The 19,475-nt window shown below is 41.9% G+C and overlaps 1 protein-coding gene across 1 annotated transcript in view; it reads right to left on the bottom strand.

The window, feature by feature from the left end:
- The window catches only part of myo5b (myosin VB), a 141,349-nt gene that overhangs the window by 77,817 nt on the left and 44,057 nt on the right, over nucleotides 1-19,475 (bottom strand). Inside the window, exons 9-13 of the mRNA XM_037692531.1 lie at nucleotides 17,034-17,143; nucleotides 16,695-16,960; nucleotides 16,535-16,616; nucleotides 16,293-16,433; nucleotides 1,774-1,896 (exon numbers count right to left, since the gene is read on the bottom strand). Of these exons, the coding sequence (XP_037548459.1) occupies nucleotides 1,774-1,896; nucleotides 16,293-16,433; nucleotides 16,535-16,616; nucleotides 16,695-16,960; nucleotides 17,034-17,143 (722 nt within the window). The remainder of the gene's footprint in view (nucleotides 1-1,773; nucleotides 1,897-16,292; nucleotides 16,434-16,534; nucleotides 16,617-16,694; nucleotides 16,961-17,033; nucleotides 17,144-19,475) is intronic.

Here is a 19,475-nt window from a genome sequence, read left to right as displayed (position 1 = left end):
ACTAAAAAGTTTACTGAAAAGAAATGTCATGTTTAACTTTTACAGCAGATACTAGGAGTAGAGACTCCACGAAGTCTGGTTTTCTCCAATAATCTTTCTGTCTGTTTTAAACAATCCTAATCTCTATCCTTGAATTTTCATAACACCTTACATCACAAACCACACCTCTGTTCTGGTCCATCCACCAATTAGAAAGCTCTCAAATGAACCGGAAGTCGACCCATTTAAATGTGGCAACTTCCCAGTTCAACGCTCTCGGATGCAGCTCATGGAGAAGTGTCAAAAAAAGGTCTGATGTCTGTGTCGAGTCTCTGTCGAAGAGAGACGCGACGAGATGAAAAGAGCTTAAAGGAGTAGAGCTCTGAAGGAGTTCAGAGTTCTTGAATCCAGAATGCAGGGACGATTTTGGGAATTATAACTTCTGTTTGGATAACCTCGCACGACTCTCGAAGTATTTTAGCTGTTCTCAACGGAGACGCTGAAAGAGTCAAAAGAAGGACTTCACGCCGACCTGACCTATCATCAACCAGGTAAAAGTTCTATTTCGACCAAGCGTACCGTGGCCAAGCTGAGATCTGAAGGAGCGTGCCCGTTTCTGGTCAAACAGATAAATTCCCTCACACATCTCTCTGTAAGATAAATCTCCATTTTCCATCTTAAACTCTCCTTTCTCCTAAAATCATTACAGATATTTTAGAAATGTCTGAAGCAAAGTTCTCAATCACCGCCGTGTGATTGATGTCTGTTCTGCTGAAAAGTGAGGACAATCGCCGTATTGTTCCACTTCCTGTGAAACTAGCCATGTTATTGTTTTCATATTTTGCCAAATTAATGTAAATGTTTGATGTTAAACTTTGATTCTGTAAATAAATGACCGCATTCATTTTGATGGGTCAAAGATAAATAACGTCTCTCGTTTACGTTTCTGTTAAACTCAATGCACGCATGCTACACAGTCAGAAAAATGAAGAACCCGTGAAATGTATGAATATATCCAGTATATGTCATACTACACCAGCGGTCACTTGTTCAGGGATGAAGATGTGCACATCCTGGACAGAGAGGATCGATGGTTTGAGAGAGGAGTAAAGGAGGCCATCTTTGTGAAAAGAAACCGTCCATCATTAAACAGGGGTGGAGCCTCCGGGTTCAACTGTCCCCCTCTTACAATGCTGTTATTGCTAGTATCACTCAGTCCCCTGTGAATAGCAAGCAGCCATCAGGGCACTAATGATCCATTGTTAGGCTGATGGTCCTCCTTTATCATGTGAGCAGCTGGTTCTGGATGTCAACAACAAACTGGTTGATCCACTATGAGAAGGTGCTATTTATAAGACTGAGTTTGTTGCAGCTCCTAAGACTGAAGAAGTCTTTTGGATAAAAGATGTAACGTTTCAACAAAGATTATTCTGTCCAGAGAACCTGACTTTAATTTGTTTGATTTCAGAATGATCTCTATGAGCAGGAGGAACATGTGGTCCATGACTGACCACAATCAAGTCCTAATGCAGACCTCAGCGGACCTCAGTCTCTGAGCAGAAGTAGAACCTTTAATTCAGGGTGTGGGGGCATCAAAACTGAATACCTTTTAGATCTTAGTTTCTGTCACTCATCAGAGGCTCCTGCCCCCAGCTGGAGACCTCCTACAGATCATAACATGGTTCTTCAGAGGAAACCAAAGTTCGGATTGATTTGGGTCTGTCAGAACTTCCATTTCCTCTCATTACCAACCAGTTCTGATAACTCGCTGAGGCTCTGTTCTGCTCTGCTCACCTTGTCAGCAAAGTGGATGATGATGAAGGAGATGTTGGACATCCGGGGTTTCTGGAAGTGTGCGCTGCTGGAGTTCTGCTTGTAGAGCTTCTGGGCCCAGTTCTGATCTGTCCCCTTCGGAACCTGGAACACAGTTTGGTTACAGAACCACTGGAGGAGAGGAGCGCAAGATGACCGCAGATTGTTGAGCAGAGTTCTGTTAAGCTCCCGTCTGCTCCCGCTTTATATTCTTGCTGCCTCCACATTGGATTATTCATCTAAGATTGGTGTTGTTGCAGGATTGATTTGATGGAGCTGTAATATGGCCTCTAAATTAAAAAAAATCTAAGGGAGCGGGGCACCTGCCCACATAGCCTGGAGATACAACTGCAGCCTTGGACCGCGGTGAAGCTGCAGTGGCAGGTGAAACAACAACCGTAGGTGTGTCAGCCTAGAAATTACCGGGTTCTGGAATGATGATTGAGTCAACTCTGAAGTCAGATATTCTGGCTTCGATTAAATCTGAAGTCACAGCGATAATTAGGATGGAGATGAAGGTGGCTCTGACGGATGATTTTAATTTTATCAAGAGCTAATTACAAGCTGTGAGAGCAGAGCTTGCTGGAAACACTGCGGCCCTCAGAACAGAGTTTGACTAAGTTAAGCTAAGTGTTACAGAGACTGAAGACAGACTGTTTATGTGCTCAGATGAGGTAGGGGCTCTGCATGGGACCGTGGTGGAATTGATGGATGAGGTAGATGGGTTGAGAAGAAGGCTTGAATCCGTGGAAGGACATATGAAACGGAACAATATTAGGATTATTACACTTTTCTTAAGCTTGTGTTTGACTTAATATTTGGCTGTTAAGGTCCTTTAATAGTGGTATATACAAGGTTTTATTTGTATTGGAGGGCGATTGTACAGTGTTAACGCTGCAGTGTTTCCCCTACCATTATACAAGCAGGGCACCCTGCCCCGTCAACAGAATCAAGCGCCCCACCTACCGAACAAAACTGTGTGCACACCCCTTCACCCACCAGTCAGCACTGACAGTGCTAAGCTAGTGGTGCGCAATACAGCGTGCTAAAAAAATTAAAGGCAGCGCTCACACTGCCTCTTCCCTCACACTGACCAAACTGCCGGTACAAACAGCGCGCAACTCAGATGCGTCTGTCCCCCTCTCCCCCCCTCAAAAACAAACAGCGTGCAGCTCAGATGTGTGTGTCTCTTCACCCCACCCTGCTTAAAAACAAACAGTACACAGCTCAAATGTATCTCTGTCACCCACCCCCCCCCCCCCCACAAGTCAACAGTGGAGTGAAAGTGGAGGAAAAGACAGGCTGCAGGTCTCTTTACAAATACTTAAAGAGAGTTGGCGCTGTTATCAGAAAGCAGTGAAAGCTGCTAAATCCAAATACTTCTCTGATATAATTATCTCAAACTCTCACAACCCACGTGTCCTCTTCTCCACCCTAAACTCTGTGTTCTCCACCTCACTGAACCATCACCTCTGGAAGCCTCGACTGAGCTGTGCGACAACTTCTTACATTTCTTTTTGGAAAAAATTGCGACCACCAGGGCTCTCATTTCCCCTCCAACTCATGAGCCATCCATCCCACCTCAATCTGTAGCTCCTTTTGACCATTTTGAACCCATCACTCTATCTTCCCTAGAGCAGGTCACGTGCAGCTTGAAACCTTCTGGCTCCCCCTTTGATGTGGTCCCCCCTCGACTACTAAAGGAGGTTTTTCCTAATCTAGGTCCGTCTATTCTTGCCATAGTAAACAGTAGTTTATCCAATGGCGTGGTGCCAAAATCCTTTAAACATGCTGCTGTCCAGCCTCTCCTGAAAAAAACCAAACCTTGACCCCTCAGTCGTCTCCAACTACTGGCCTGTCTCCAAACTCCCATTTGTTTCTAAAGTACTGGAGAAAATAGTCGAGTCCCAGTTGAAGTGCTTCCTGGAGGATCACGCCATCTTAGAGCTTTTCCAATCTGGCTTTAAACCTCTCCACAGCACTGAAACTGCCCTGCTGAAGGTCTTTAACGACATCTTCAGATTCACAGATACTGGTAAGCGCAGAGGTGACAGGGCCTTCTCTGTAGCAGGACCAAGACTCTGGAATGAGTTACCTCTGTCAGAAAGGCCCCCTCTCTCTCTGTTTTCAAGTCCTGTTTAAAAACTCACTACTATTCAGTAGCTTTCAACACCAGATGATCTGTGTTTTGATCCTGTATGCTCCACACTGGTTTGTTGTCATTATCTGCATCGTTTTTATGTCTATATTTCTGATTTACTTCATTTTGTATTTTGCTTTGTGTGTTACCTGTTGTTCTGTCTGTACAGCACTTTGGTTGGCCTTGTAGCTGTTTTAAGTGCTTTATAAATAAAGTGGTATAGTATGGTATGGTAACAAAATCACAGATTAGATGAGTGTCCTGCCATGGTTATTTAGGGGAAAGACTGCATTAAAAGGGTCAATATTTGTTTTCAGTAGTTAAAATATTTTGTTTTTAGTTTGTTTAGTTCACGCTTCAAAAATATGTTTTATTTTTGTATAAGATGCATTTATTCTGTCATGAAGGACTATGTTTTGTTGTACCGTTACCGCAAGATTTACGTGAATGGAAGGGAGTGGCATATGTCCGCTACATACAGTTACCTGAAGACACGAGAGGTGGGCGGCATTCTCGATAGTTCTCTAGCTGTAAAGGTATTTATAAATGGACTGTAATTATATAGCGCTTTTCTATCGAATCAAGATACTCAAAGCACTTTACACTACAATCTGTGCTTCATTTACCCATTCATACAGCACTCTACAAAGCTAATTGAACAAATCATTCTAAAGAGACTAATCGGAGCTTTCGATCACATTCATACACCGATGGGACACACATCGGCGGCGATGAGGGGTTCAGTGTCTTGCCCATGGACACTTCGGCATGTGACTGCTGGTGGATTCGAACCCCCAACTCTTGCATTGGAGGACTACTGCTCTAACCACTCAGCCACAGCCACCGCTTATAACTGTTGTAATACGTTGTAAATCTGTCAGTTATGGTGTTCTGATTATTTTATTTGTTTATTTAGAGAGCACAAGATGAAAACCATTTGTCTAGGACCTCTTTAATGACGAGCGGCCACGAGGTATACTGTACACCTTTGATAAAGCATGCTTCACTCATCACTCAGTACAGTACCTAAAGCTTTGTGTTTATTTTTGTATTTTCTGTCATATCTGTAGTTTTCATGGCATTCATTAGCGCACCCATTTTAAATAAAGAAGCCGTGCCTGAGTCGTCATTGGGAGGCTCCATTATGTTTTTCTTAAATACCATTACTCATACCATATGTGGGCAGATGAGAGCCCAGGTGGTCGGACTGTGGTAAGCCCAAATGTATGGATTCTCAGTTGACAGTGGTTTTTGTTCTCTTCGTGTTCAGGTAGGAGAGAGGGATGGGTTTATACCAGATCAGTCTTTTGGGGGTTTTGTTTCTTCTATCAGGTATTAGCTTGTGACATTTGTATATAAATTATTTCTTGCTGTTCTTTCATGACCAGTGTTAAGGATGTTAGACGCTCTAGTGGCTGCCCAGTTAATTGTGTAAGCTGGAATGTGAAATTCTATAATGGTTCAGTAAAATTCCAGAAAATTATGTCACACTTGAAACAGTTGAACACTGTTGATATTGCCTTTTCACAGGAGACTCATGTGTTCTGCAGACAGTAGAAAGTTTGTTAAAAAAATGGTCTGGTCAGGTGTTTCAATCCAAATTTCAATCCAAATTAAGAGGGGTAGCTGTTATAGTTAGCAAGCAGGTACAATTTATAGCCTCGAGTGTGCATGCTGATACTGCCGAGCAGTATGTTATAGTGGTAGAGAAGTTATACACACTGCCAGTGATCTTGGCTTTGGTATATGCTCCCAACTGGGACAACTCTACATTTTATTAATAAGCTCCTTTCAAACATACCAAATAGGTCAACACATAACCTTAAAATTGGCGGTGACACAAAATGGGTGCTTTCATCTTTTGACCATAGTTCAATGGGAAAAACTATACTGACTAAATCTGCTCAATAAAGTCATTCCTTGAACCTTATGGCGTGGCTCATGTGAGGTGCTTCAATAATCCTACTTCAAGATCATACTCATTTTTCTCACAACTTCATAAGACATACTCCCGAATTGACTATTTTTTTCTTGATAAACAAACTCTGCCTTTGGTGAAAAACTGTGACTATGGGGGCCATGGTCATTTCGGTCCATGGTCCACTTATTATGAAACTGCTTATCCCGGTCACAAAATCTGTACATCTGGAGATTCAACTCTTTACTATTACCTGAGGAAGACTTGTTCAAATTTCTTACATCTGAAATTGAATTTTTTCTTGAAATCAACCAAACACCAGGAATGCCACTTTGTACTGTCTGGGAGGCATTAAAGGCCTACCTGAGGGGTCAAATAATTTCTTATTGTACAAACAAACAAAAAAGAAGAGTTTGGTAAGGCTAGAACAATTAACTGATGAGATGTTACAATTAGAGAACATAGTCACTCCCCCTCTCAAGATCTAATGAAAAAACCTTTGTTACTCCAAACTGAATTTAATACTTCGTCTACTCAGCAGGCAAAGTATTTAATCACTAAATCTAGACAGGGTTACTATGAACACGATGAAAAGGCTGAGCGTTTGCTCACGCATCAGCTACGATGACAGTCAGCCAACCAATGAGGGAGTTATCTTTAGCTGAGATAAACTCCGCAATCAACGATATGCAAAATGGGAAATCCCCTGGACCAGATGGCTTCCTATCTCAGTTTTTAAAGAAATTTTCAAATCAATCACATTCTCACATTTAATGTCTGTGTTTGAAGAGTCACTTGCTGCACATATATTACTACTGTTCATGCATCAAGCTGTAATCTCACTGTTACCTAAGAAAGATAAAGATACTCTAAACTGCGGCTCATATCGACCTATCTCACAGAAGACTGTAAAGAAGACTGTTGGAGTCAGCCTCCCCACCATCACAGACTACACCTCCAGATGTAGGAAGAGGACCACCTGCATCATGAAGGACTCCATTCATCCAGCACACACTTTTGGCCCAACTCCCCTCAGGCAGAAGGTTGTGGAGAATTAAGTGTAGAACTACTAGACTGAGGAACAGCTTCTACCTTGAGGCTGTTAGATTCATAAATCCCTAACCAGGATAATCACTGTAAGAAAAAATAAAATCACTGTAATGTCACTTTAATTAGTGATATGTGACTTATCTGTGCTGATGATTATTAATGCTGTTAATCTCATGCTGCTGTACTCATTCATACCCATCTGCTCAACACAGACTCATGTTCAGGCTGCTGTTGTTATGCCATGTCATTTTACATTATCATTATCACTGTTTAGTAGGGGGTGGGCGATATGACTCAAATATAATATCGTGATATTTCAGAGCATTCTGACGATAACGATAAATTTTGTGACATAACAAAAAAAAAACCCAGAAATTATTGTTATTCATTTGAAAAAATTAACTTAACGTTGCTTTGCAGTATTATACAGTGCCTTGTGAAAGTATTTGGCCCCCTTGAACTTTTCAACTTTTTGCCATATTTCAGGCTTCAAACATAAAGATATAAAATTTTATTTTTTTGTGAAGAATCAACAACAAGTGGGACACAATCGTGAAGTGGAATGAAATTTATTGGATGTGTCAAACTTTTTTAACAAATAAAAGACTGAAAAGTGGGGCGTGCAATATTATTCGTCCCCCTTGCGTTTTTTTTTCCTGCATACCTCCTAATTCAAGGATCAGCTGGTCTCTCAACAAATTTGATCAACTTCTCCCAACAGGAGTCAGGGTAAGGAGGACCCTCTTACTTCGTCGGAAACAAATTGGATTCACGATGACAACTGGTTTTTTTGCTGTTTGGCTGGTGAATTCTGGATTGTCTATAAATTCGTGTGGATGTGTCCGAGCTTGACAGTGCTCAGACTGAATTATGTGCAGTTGCGTCAGAGCTGGAGCAGCTGTTATCAGGATTGTGGACTCTCTAGCAGCACACATGAAGGTGGAAATAATCTTGGAGAAGCTGTGAGCTCGACTTTTGGCGTAAAGGGTCAATTCGGCTGTTTGGAGTTTCCATCAGAGAAATGTACCAGCGAGACTTTAGAAGGCACAAACAACAATTCACAAGTTCTGCCTGACCCAAACTGTGGCCTTGATGCCGGACTTATCTCAACTCCTCCTGGCACGTTTAGAAAACAACAAAGCTGCTTTGACTGTCTCCTCACCCCTCCCTTCCCCAAGGCCGTGGACATGTGATGGAACCTCAACTGAGCTGATGATGAATGTCACCTCTTATCTGGACAATGGCTGGGGGAGGGGGGGGGGGGGCTCTGGACTATGCTACGACTTTCCATTAAAAATTCAATGTCTTCACCAACCTATATGTACATATACAGTGCCTTGTGAAAGTATTCAGCCCCTTGAACATTTCAACCTTTTGCTACATTTCAGGCTTCAAACATAAAGATATAAAATTTAAATTTTTTGTGAAGAATCAACAACAAGTGGGACACAATCGTGAAGTGGAATGAAATTTATTGGATGTGTCAAACTTTTTTAACAAATAAAAACCTGAAAAGTGGGGCGTGCAATATTATTCGGCCCCCTTGTGTTAATACTTTGTAGCTCCGCCTTTTGCTGCAGTTCCAGCTGCAGTTCCAGCTGCAAGTCTCTTGGGGTTTGTCTCCATCAGTTTTGAACATGGAGACACTGAAGTTCTGCCCATTCTTCCTGCAAAACAGCTCGAGCTCAGTGAGGTTGGATGGAGATCGTTTGTGAACAGCAGTCTTCAGCTCTTTCCACAGATTCTTGATTGGATTCAGGTCTGGACTTTGACTTGGCCGTTCCAACACCTGGATACGTTTATTTGTGAACCATTCCATTGTAGATGTGTCTTTATGTTTTGGATCATTGTCTTGTTGGAAGATAAATTTCCGTCCCAGTCTCAGGTCTCTTGCAGACTCAAACAAGTTTTTTTCCAGAATGGTCCTGTATTTGGCCCCATCCATCTTCACATCAATTCTGACCATCTTCCCTGTCCCTGCTGACGAAAAGCAGGTCCAAACCATGATGCTGCCACCACCATGTTTGACAGTGGGGATGGTGTGTTCAGGGTGATGAGCTGTGTTGCTTTTACTCCAAACATATCGTTTTGCATTGTGGCCAAACAGTTGGATTTTGGTTTCATGTGACCAGAGCACCTTCTTCCACATGTTTGGTGTCTCCCAGGTGCTTGTGACAAACTTTAAACACTTTTTATGGATATCTTTGAGAAATGGCTTTCTTCTTGCCACTCTTCCATAAAGTCCAGATTTGTGCAGTGTACAGACTATGGACAGACTCTCCCACCTCAGCTGAAGATCTCTGCAGTTCATCCAGAGTGATCATGGGCCTCTTGGCTGCATCTCTGATCAGTCTTCTCCTTGTTCCAGATGAAAGTTTAGAGGGACGGCCGGGTCTTGGTAGACTTGCAGTGGTCTCATACTCCTTCCATTTCAATATGATTGCTTGCACAGTGCTCCTTGGGATGTTTAAAGCTTGGGAAATCTTTTTGTATCCAAATCTGGCTTTAAACTTCTCCACAACAGTATCTCGGACCTGCCTGGTGTGTTCCTTGGTCTTCATGATGCTCTCTTTGAACAGAACCCTGAGACTATCACAGAGCAGGTGCATTTATACGGAGACTTGATTACACACAGGTGGATTCTATTTATCATCATCAGTCATTTGGGACAACATTGGATCATTCATAGATCCTCACTGAACTTCTGGAGTGAGTTTGCTGCTCTGAAAGTAAAGAGGCCCAATAATACTGCACGCCCCACTTTTCAGTTTTTTATTTGTTAACAAAGTTTGACACATCCAATAAATTTCATTCCACTTCATGATTGTGTCCCACTTGTTGATTCTTCACAAAAAAATTGAAATTTTATATCTTTATGTTTGAAGCCTGAAAAGGTTTCAAAAGGTTGAAAAGTTCAAGGGGGCTGAATACTTTCGCAAGGCACTGTATAACGTCTGTTTATGTTGCTTTGCTGTGGTAGGTTTTTTTGATGCCTCAAAACGTGCCCTGTCTAGGACATGGCGTGAGAGATATAAATATATTTTTATACCGTCTCTCCTCATGTTTTCTTCCCTTTTCTCATCTAAGCAAAATATTATTCTGATAAAGAATAATGAGGGCCGCGCTTTTTATAGTAGCAGCTTCATGCACTCCGCCCATCTTTTAGATGACTGTACGTACATGTTCTCGTTGTATCTCGGTGCAATGATAATAAAGTTTATTCTGATTCTGATCTAAGTGTATATCTTAGATTCTTGTATGCTGTTTCTTTTTACACTTTATATTTTTGCTATTGTTGGGTGTAACTGGGACCCTGTGTACATAATTTAATTCCACCTCATGTACCACGTGATGTGAATGACAATAAATTTGACTTGAACTCGCTTTTAAATAGTGATGTAAAAATCCTTGCAAAAGTCCTGGCAAAACGACGAGTGGTCCCAACAATTGTCCCGCCTGACCAGACGGGGTTTGTTAAAAACTGTCAGGCTTTCTTCAATGTTAGACAGCTGCTTGTTGTGTTGTACACTCCTAGTCCACCCGAGCACACCTATGACAAAATTATTTTTTCATTAGATGCTGACGAAGCATTTGACCGGTTGGAGTAGGGCTATCTCTTAGAGACTTTAAAGTTGTTTAAAATCGGTCCCAACTTCATATCATGAGGCTGATGTATACCTCCCCAATGACAGCAGTCCGCAGTAACTGTAACATATCCGATACTTCGAACTGCAATGAGGTACGGGACGGGGTGTCCACTCTCACCACTTCTGTTTGCTTTAGTGATAGAACCACTAGCTGTAGCTTTATGGCAAAACTCCATCATTAAGGGGATGAATTGATTAGGTACAGAGCACAAAGTTTCTTTAGGGTGCATTCACACTAGCCCTGTTTAGTCCACTTTAATCAAACTCTAGCTCGTTTTCCTAGAAAGTCCGGCTCGTTTAGGGAGGTGTGAACGCACCATCGAACTCTGTCACGGAACAAAAAGGCGAACTCTGGCCCGAGCTAAAACCTAGGTCTCGGTCCGGTAGAAGCGAAATCCAGCGCGGTTCGAGTGCAGTGTAAATGTAAACAGACCGAGCCCCGCTCCACAGGGTAAACAAACACGCTCTGCTCTGACCTCATATGGAGCCGTCAGCTGACTTGTGTGGAAAAACAATATTTTCCATGGTCTTTTGTCTCATCTTCTGCTCATGCTAAGTCCATTTTTGAAAAATGACAAAATATAACTCCTAAAACTGCTAAAACTTGATGCCACTTCATTTTATTTTTATTTACAGAAGAAGAAAGTGTGTCTTCAGAGGTTTTTGTGTCGTTTCTTTCAGTAGTTCTTGGTGCAGCGCCCCCCACAGGCGAGCGGGGGAATAGGTTGGTTCAACAGGTTGACTCGACTGCAAAGTGCAGTGTGAATGCAAACGCACCAGCTCAAATGTAACAAAAGGTCATGAATATTGGTCCCAAACCGAACCGAGTCTACCGGACTATCTAGTGTGAAAACGACCTTAGATGCAGATCACATGGTTTTGTATACTGCACAGGTCCTTCTAAAAAAATTAGCATATTGTGATAAAAGGTAATTATTTTCCATAATGTAATGATAAAAATGAAACTTTCACATATTTCAGATTCATTGCACACCAACTGAAATATTTCAGGTCTTTAATTGTTTTAATACTGATGATTATGGCATACAGCTCACGAAAACCCAAAATGCCTGTCCCAAAAAATTAGCATATCATGAAAAGGTTCTCTAAACAAGCTATTAACCTAACCATCTGAATCAACGACATAATTCTAAACACCTGCAAAAGATTCCCGAGGCTTTTAAAAACTCCCAGCCTTGTTCATTACTCAAAACCGCAATCATGGGTAAGACTGCCGACCTGACTGCTGTCCAGAAGGCCATCATTGACACCCTCAAGCAAGAGGGTAAGACACAGAAAGAAATTGCTGAACGAATAGGCTGTTCCCAGAGTGCTGTATCAAGGCACCTCAGTGGGAAGTCTGTGGGAAGGGAAAAGTGTGGCAGAAAACGCTGCACAACGACAAGAGGTGACCGGACCCTGAGGAGGATTGTGGAGAAGGGCCGATTCCAGAACTTGGGGGACCTGTGGAAGCAGTGGACTGAGTCTGGAGTAGAAACATCCAGAGCCACCGTGCACAGGCGTGTGCAGGAAATGGGAAAAGGTGCCGCATTCCCCAGGTCAAGCCACTTTTGAACCAGAAACAGCGGCAGAAGTGCCTGACCTGGGCTACAGAGAAGAAGCACTGGACTGTTGCTCAGTGGTCCAAAGTACTTTTTTCGGATGAAAACAAATTTTGCATGTCATTCGGAAATCAAGGTGCCAGAGTCTGGAGGAAGACTGGGGAGAAGGAAATGCCAAAATGCCAGAAGTCCAGAGTGAAACACCCACAGTCAGTGATGGTCTGGGGTGCCATGTCAGCTGCTGGTGTTGGTCCACTGTGTTTTATCAAGGGCAGGGTCAATGCAGCTAGCTATCAGGAGATTTTGGAGCACTTCATGCTTCCATCTGCTGAAAAGCTTTATGGAGATGAAGATTTCATTTTTCATCACAACCTGGCACCTGCTCACAGTGCCAAAACCACTGGTAAATGGTTTACTGACCATGGTATTACTGTGCTCAATTGGCCTGCCAACTCTCCTGACCTGAACCCCATAGAGAACCTGTGGGATATTGTGAAGAGAAAGTTGAGAGACGCAAGACCCAACACTCTGGATGAGCTTAAGGCTGCTATCAAAGCATCCTGGGCCTCCATAACACCTCAGCAGTGCCACAGGCTGATTGCCTCCATGCCACACCGCATTGAAGCAGTCATTCATGCAAAAGGATTCCCGACCAAGTATTGAGTGCATAACTGAACATGATTATTTGAAGGTTGGAGTTTTTTGTATTAAAAACACTTGTCTTTCATTGGTGGGATGAAATATGCTAATTTTTTGGGACAGGCATTTTGGGTTTTCATGAGCTGTATGCCATAATCATCAATATTAAAACAATTAAAGACCTGAAATATTTCAGTTGGTGTGCAATGAATCTGAAATATATGAAAGTTTCATTTTTATCATTACATTATGGAAAATAATGACCTTTATCACAATAGGCTAATTTTTTGAGAAGGACCTGTATATCAGACCCTCTTACCAGCATTCCTGAATTACTTACTTTGCTTCAAAAATTCGGGAAAATATCTGGCTATACGGTTACTCTTCAAAAGTGTGAGCCGATGCTTGTGACCTTTATGGAAAAGAAAATCTTAGACACCGTAACTTTTAAAATTAGTTTTAAAAAGTTTAAATACCTTGGCATTTGGGTAACTTGAGATCATAAGAAACTCTATAAAACAAACTATCTACCTCTCATGGCAAACCTTAAGCAGGACATAGTTAGATGGCAATCCCTACCTCACACTCTGGGGGGTAAAATAAACTCTGTAAAAATCAATATCCTACCTAAATTTCTATACCGGTTTCAGAATCTGACAATCGTCCTTACTAAATCATTCTTTATCAATTTGAACAGCCAGCTATCAGTGTTTATTTGGAATAAAAAGCATCCACAAGTTGCTAAAAGGGTCTTGCATCTGCCCTGCAGGTTTGGAGGCATGTCACTTCCTAATTTCATGCACAATTACTGGGCAGCCAATATCAGAGCTCTACTATTCTTGTTGAGTAAGGATATCACTTCTTCTAGTTGTGTGGCTTTGGAGAGGGCCTCATTTAAATCCAGTTCCCCCTCTGCATTACTCTGCTCTCAGCTGCCTTTTAGTCAATATCAACCTACACTTCTAATCCAAGTGTGATCTAGATGGTTAAGATCTGAAATCAGTTTAGTAGGACATTTAACTCTACAGAGTTACTGTTTCTGGCACCTGTGTCAAATAATCATAGGTTTACTCCCTCAGTAGCTAATACCGTTTTAACACCTGGGTCTTGAGTGTAGTACATTCACTGTGACCTCTATGTTGATGGTAGATTTGCCTCATTTGAACAGCTGGTACAGAATTTTAATATCCACAAGTCACAGTTTTTCAGATATTTGCAGCTTAGACATTTTGTGAGGTCTAACTCTGATTGTTTTCCTCTGTACCCCTCTAAACATTTTGTGATTAAGATTTTGGAATGCAGGTCTGACACTAAGGGGGCCCTCAGCAATATCTATACACTGATCAGTTCATACCATGAGACCATTTTGGACTCCCTTAAATTGAAATGGGAAACGGACATGGAGGAATCCATTTCAGACTCAAGCTGGAGAAAGATCATTAAGAACATTTACACATCTACTGAAATTCAATTCAAGGTAGTGCACCAGCTGCACTGGTCCAAAGACAAGCTGTCCAAGATCAAAGCTGACCTGGACTCTGCATGTAATCATTGTAAACAAACTCCAGCTACACTCCTGCACACATTCTGAAACTGTCCCAAAACTGCAGAACTTTTGGCAATCTATTTTTGTCACCTTCTCTATGTGGGAAAATTATACCTTGAAAACATCACCATGAAAAACATCACCATTCATATCACTGTTTAGGTGGTCCCTGTGGATACATCCATCAGCAAGTATGAGAAGGATGTGATTGCTTTTGTCCCTCTTCTGGCTAGAAGACTGGTTTTGTGCAATTGGAAGGATCCACACCCCCCAGCATATGTACATTGGATAAGAGAAGTCATGTATCCTATTCATCTCGAAAAAAGCAGATATACCCTGAAAGGTTAAAAGATTTTGGGACACGTGGCAGCCTTTTGTGTTGTATGTGGAAAACATGTCAGTGCCTGTGTAATTCATTTTAATTCATTTATGTATGTGTGACTGATCTGGTGTAGGAGTGGAGGGGTGGGAGGGTTTTTTGTTTTCTTTTTTTGTGTTTTGTATGTTCAAAATGAAAAAAAAAAAAGACTTTGATTTTAAAAAACAATACCACTGGAGGGAATGACCTTTGACCCGGGCAGCCACCACTAATTTTATGTTGTTTCATTTCATTTCATTTCATTTCATTTATTTATTTAAATTAGGACAATGCATATTAATCAACATGTCAGCAGTAAGCATCAATGTAAATATGCTGGAGTTAGCACAACAGCTAATTTTCATCCATTGTCCTAAGGCAGGTAAGAACAAGAAACATCCCACAAAACAGATAACAGAGAATAATACAAACATCACCAGTATAACACATAACACAACATGAAATTACAATAAAGATATGATGCCATAAGAAAATAGACAATCTACACAAGTGCACCTCTGGTTAGTTTTCAGCCAAAGTTTTAAAGAGTTTTTAAAGCTGGAGTAGGTGTCACAGTTCCTGCTAGAAACTCGCAGTTTGTTCCACCACTGCGTGCCTCTGATGGACACCACCATTTGGCCAAATTTAGTCCTGCGCCGCTGTACATCACAAGCTCCTCTGGTCAGTGTGCTTGTGTTTACTGTATTACTTGTTTTTTTTACTTATAAAATACATTAAAGGAGGAGCCAGTCCATTTACAACTTTAAAAATCAGGCAAGCATCCATAAAAATCTGATAGCTATCAAAATCCAGAATGTTGTACTTACTTATGATGTTACAATAATGATACTGTAAAAGCTTTTTGTCGAAAATGTTCAGTGTTTTCTTAAAAAGAGACTTTAGGGGCTTCAAAATGCCTCTGAAGTGTGAGACCATGTTGTATAACAATAGGCTATATGTCTGAATATAATGGCATGCATGTAAGCCTTTGCTGATTCTGTTGTCAGAGAAGGTCTTGTATGTTTCAAGTTTGACAGATTAAGTTTAATTATGAGTGAAATTCTCTTTACATGCTGCTTGAAATTTAGATTGCAATCAAAAATTACTCCAAGGTATTTAAATTGTTCAACCACATCTAATGTCTCGCCATTGACTAACACAGATGGTTGCTCATTATCTGCTGGCAGCCGAGAGAAAAACATGGACTGTTTTTTTAATGTTGAGATGTAGACAAGAGTCCTGGAGCCAGTGAGACACTGTCATCATAGCACTAAAAAGTACAGCAGCAGCTTCATTTTTTTGTTTTTCCATGAACATACAATACAGTATCATCTGCATATAATTTAATTTTTAAAGTTTTGCAGACATTTGGTAAATCATTAACATATAGGCTAAATAAGGTTGGTCCCAGAACTGAGCCCTGTGGGACTCCAGCTGAGCAGGTAAGAAAGATAGTGAGTTTTCTATTTGTACTGCTTGTTTTCCGTCAGACAGGTATGATTTCCTCCAGCAGAGGGCACTATTATTGTTAGAGGAGTTTTGTACCCTTGTCCACCTGAGACCAAAGTGATCCTGATGAGGACTTGAACAAATGTGCCAGACCTGAACAGGGTCCAGGCCAGGAGGAGGGTCAGGTCTCACCTTGCACTCCTCATCCAGCAGGTCCAGTATCCCGAGTCGGGCCTCGATCAGGTCGATGCAGGGCTGGTTGTCGTAGAAGTCGATGAGGGTCCAGGGGATCTGCTCCTTCATGTACTCCTCCTGCTCCAGTTTAAAGACATGCTGAGAACACAGAGGGCAGGACCAGGAGGACCATGAGGACCACTGAGATCATAAACAAAGAAACTGGACCGCATGGTTCGGACAGGTTCTAGAGAACTCACAGAGTTGAACTGCTGTTGCAGCTTCTCGTTGGCGTAGTTGATGCAGAACTGCTCGAAGCTGTTCACCTCGAATGTCTCAAACCTGCAGAGAAATAAACACCCATCTAATGATCCGAACCAGACCCAGAACCTGAACCGGGCTGGGACCGCAGCGTCATACCCATAGATGTCCAGGACTCCGATGAAGGAGTGCTGCTTGGAGGAGGTCTGCAGGACTTTGTTGATGTGTTCCACAATCCAGTCGAAGAGCCGTGCGTAGATGTGCTTGGCGAGTGCGTCACGGGCGTTGACTGCCTGTCTGCAGGACATGGTCTTCACGTAGGTCTCAGACGCCGTGGCCAGTTTCCTGTGGCACAACCAGTGCTCCATCTGCTGCAGCTCCACCCCCAACAGCCTGCAGAAGTGCTTCAGGTGGACGTCGCTTCTCTGACATACAAAGACGTCTCGTCAGAGAGCTCAGAGAAACCAGCGGAACATCAGAGATGGCTGGTCCACATACCAAGAGACGGCAGGACTCTCCATCACGCTCTGCCACGATCTCCACATTCCCCAGGTGGAGGATGGAGGCCAGAACCTTAAAGATACTGCTCTGACTGCTCTCTTTTACACCTGCAAACATGGACCACAGGTCTCACCAGGGTTCAATGATCCACTGGTTCTGGTTTACCTGAACCCGTTTCACAGACTTAGAAATTTGCAGCTCAGGAGGAGACTGATGATGAGACAGATGAGAACACTCAGGGGACATAAAGTCCAGATTAAAACCAGTATGATGACATTAGAGATGTTGGGTGGAGATTAGGACATATTACACGTGGTGGAAACATCCTCAGGTCCACATCAAAAAGATGTACATTAAAACTAAAATAACTATGTCCAAAAATGAGCAGATTTTAGAGCATAAAAAAATATACAAAGGGATTAAGTATGGTCAGGACTGATTTTGTTCCCCTCAAAGTGACTAATTCTTCTACTTCGTAACTGTAATCTGATTAGATTAAAGGTTCTCTCACTAACTGTTCTCTGACTGAATTAAGGGATCCCAAGGTAACTGTAAACTGAATAGATAAAAAGTTTCCTTCTGTAACTGTAATCTGATTGGATTAAAGGTTCCTTCAATAACTGTAATCTGACTGGATTAAAGGTTCCTTCAGCAACTATAATCTAACATGATTAAAAGTTCACTCAGTAACTGTATTCTGACTGGATTAAAGATTCACTCAGTAACTGTAATCTGACTAGATTAAATGCTTCCCTCAGTAACTGCAATCTGACTGGATTAAATGCTTCCCTCGGTAACTGTAATCTGACTGGAGAAAAGGTTGTCTCAGTCATTTTAATATGACTGGATTAAAGGTACCTTCAGTAACTGTAATCTCACTGGAATAAAGGTTCTTTGAGTAACAGTAATCTGACTTGATTAAAAGGTTATTTATTAACTGTAATATGACTGGATTAAATGTTCCTTTAGTAACAGTAATTTGAATTGAGAAAAGATTCCCTCAGTAACCGTAATCTGACTAGATTAAATGCTCCCTCAGTAACTGTAATCTGACTAGATTAAAGGTTCCTTCAGTAACTGTAATTGGACTTAATTAAAGGTTTTCTCAACCACTGTAATCTGGCTGGATTAAGAATTCCCTCAATTACTGTAATCTGACTGGATTAAAGGTTTCCTCAGTAACTGTAATACAATATGATTAAAGGTTCAATCATTAACTGTAATCTGACTGGATCAAATGTTCCCTCAGTAACTGTTATCGGACTGCTGATGCTTTTTTCAAAAGGAAGTCGGTCCCAGCAGTTCTTCCTCCGATTTTATCTTCAAATGGTGCCCCTACTGAGTTTGTTGATTCCTATAAATATTTGGGTATCTTGGTCGACTCGCATCTCTCTTTTAAGATCCACATAGAAAACCTATTAAAAAAAATGAAAGTTAAACTGGGTTTCTTTCTCAGAAAAAGATCCTGTCTAACTCTGAATGCTAGAAAACACCTTGTATCTGAGACTTTCCTTCTTCACATCTTCATCCCTGAAGAAGTGACCTCTGGCCTGGAGATGAGTGTAGACCGTAGAGTCCTGGCCTGATGATGTTGATCTTCTGTGCTGGTCCATCCTTTTGGCCAATGGCTGTTTAGTTTCCCCGATGTAAGACTGATCACAGCCCTCCTGACACTGAACAGCATACACAATATTACTCTGTTTGTGCCGGGGGACTGGATCTTTGGGATGAACCAGTCTTTAATGTATTTTGGGGTTTAAAAGCCACTGGGACATTATGTTTAGAAAATAAACGTCTCAGTTTCTCTGATACTCCCTCAACATATGGAATGACCACTGGTCTGGGTCTGAGTTCCTCCTTTTCACCTAATGGGTGACTGGAGTCCTGTTTGGGTTTCTTCTCTGCTTTCAGGAAGGCCCAGTTAGGATATCCACATTGCTCTAGAGCCTGTCTTGTGTGGGATTTCTCCTTCTGCCTGGCTCCTGAGTTAATGGGGATGCTGTCTGCTCTGTGGTACAGAGTCCTGATGACTCCTAACTTCTGCTCCAAAGGGTGATGGGAGTCAAACTGCAAATACTGGTCTGTGTGGGTGAGTTTGTGGTACACCTCAGTTTGCAAATGTCCTCTATCAGAGACTGAGACCTCGCAGTCCAAGAAAGCCAACCTGCCATTTTTTACATCGTCTCGTGTGAACTTGATTTATTTATCCATAGAGTTGATGTGGTCAGTGAAATGTTGGACTTCCTGAGATTTAATGTTAACCCAGGTGTCGTCAACATACCTGAACCAATGACTTGGTGGTGTCCCTGAAAAGGACGTCAAGGCTCTCTTTTCTACCTCCTCCATGTACAGGTTGGCAACAATAGGAGAAACTGGAGACCCCATAGCACACCCATGTTTCTGCCTATAATATTGCTCCCCATATGTGAAGTAGGTTGA

This window comes from Nematolebias whitei, chromosome 18 (assembly GCF_014905685.2).
Source record: "Nematolebias whitei isolate Nwh7 chromosome 18, NemWhi1, whole genome shotgun sequence".
Lineage (NCBI taxonomy): Eukaryota > Metazoa > Chordata > Actinopteri > Cyprinodontiformes > Rivulidae > Nematolebias > Nematolebias whitei.
The sequence above is the reverse complement of the archived record's forward strand: the minus strand, read 5'-3'. Positions and strand labels throughout refer to the sequence as shown.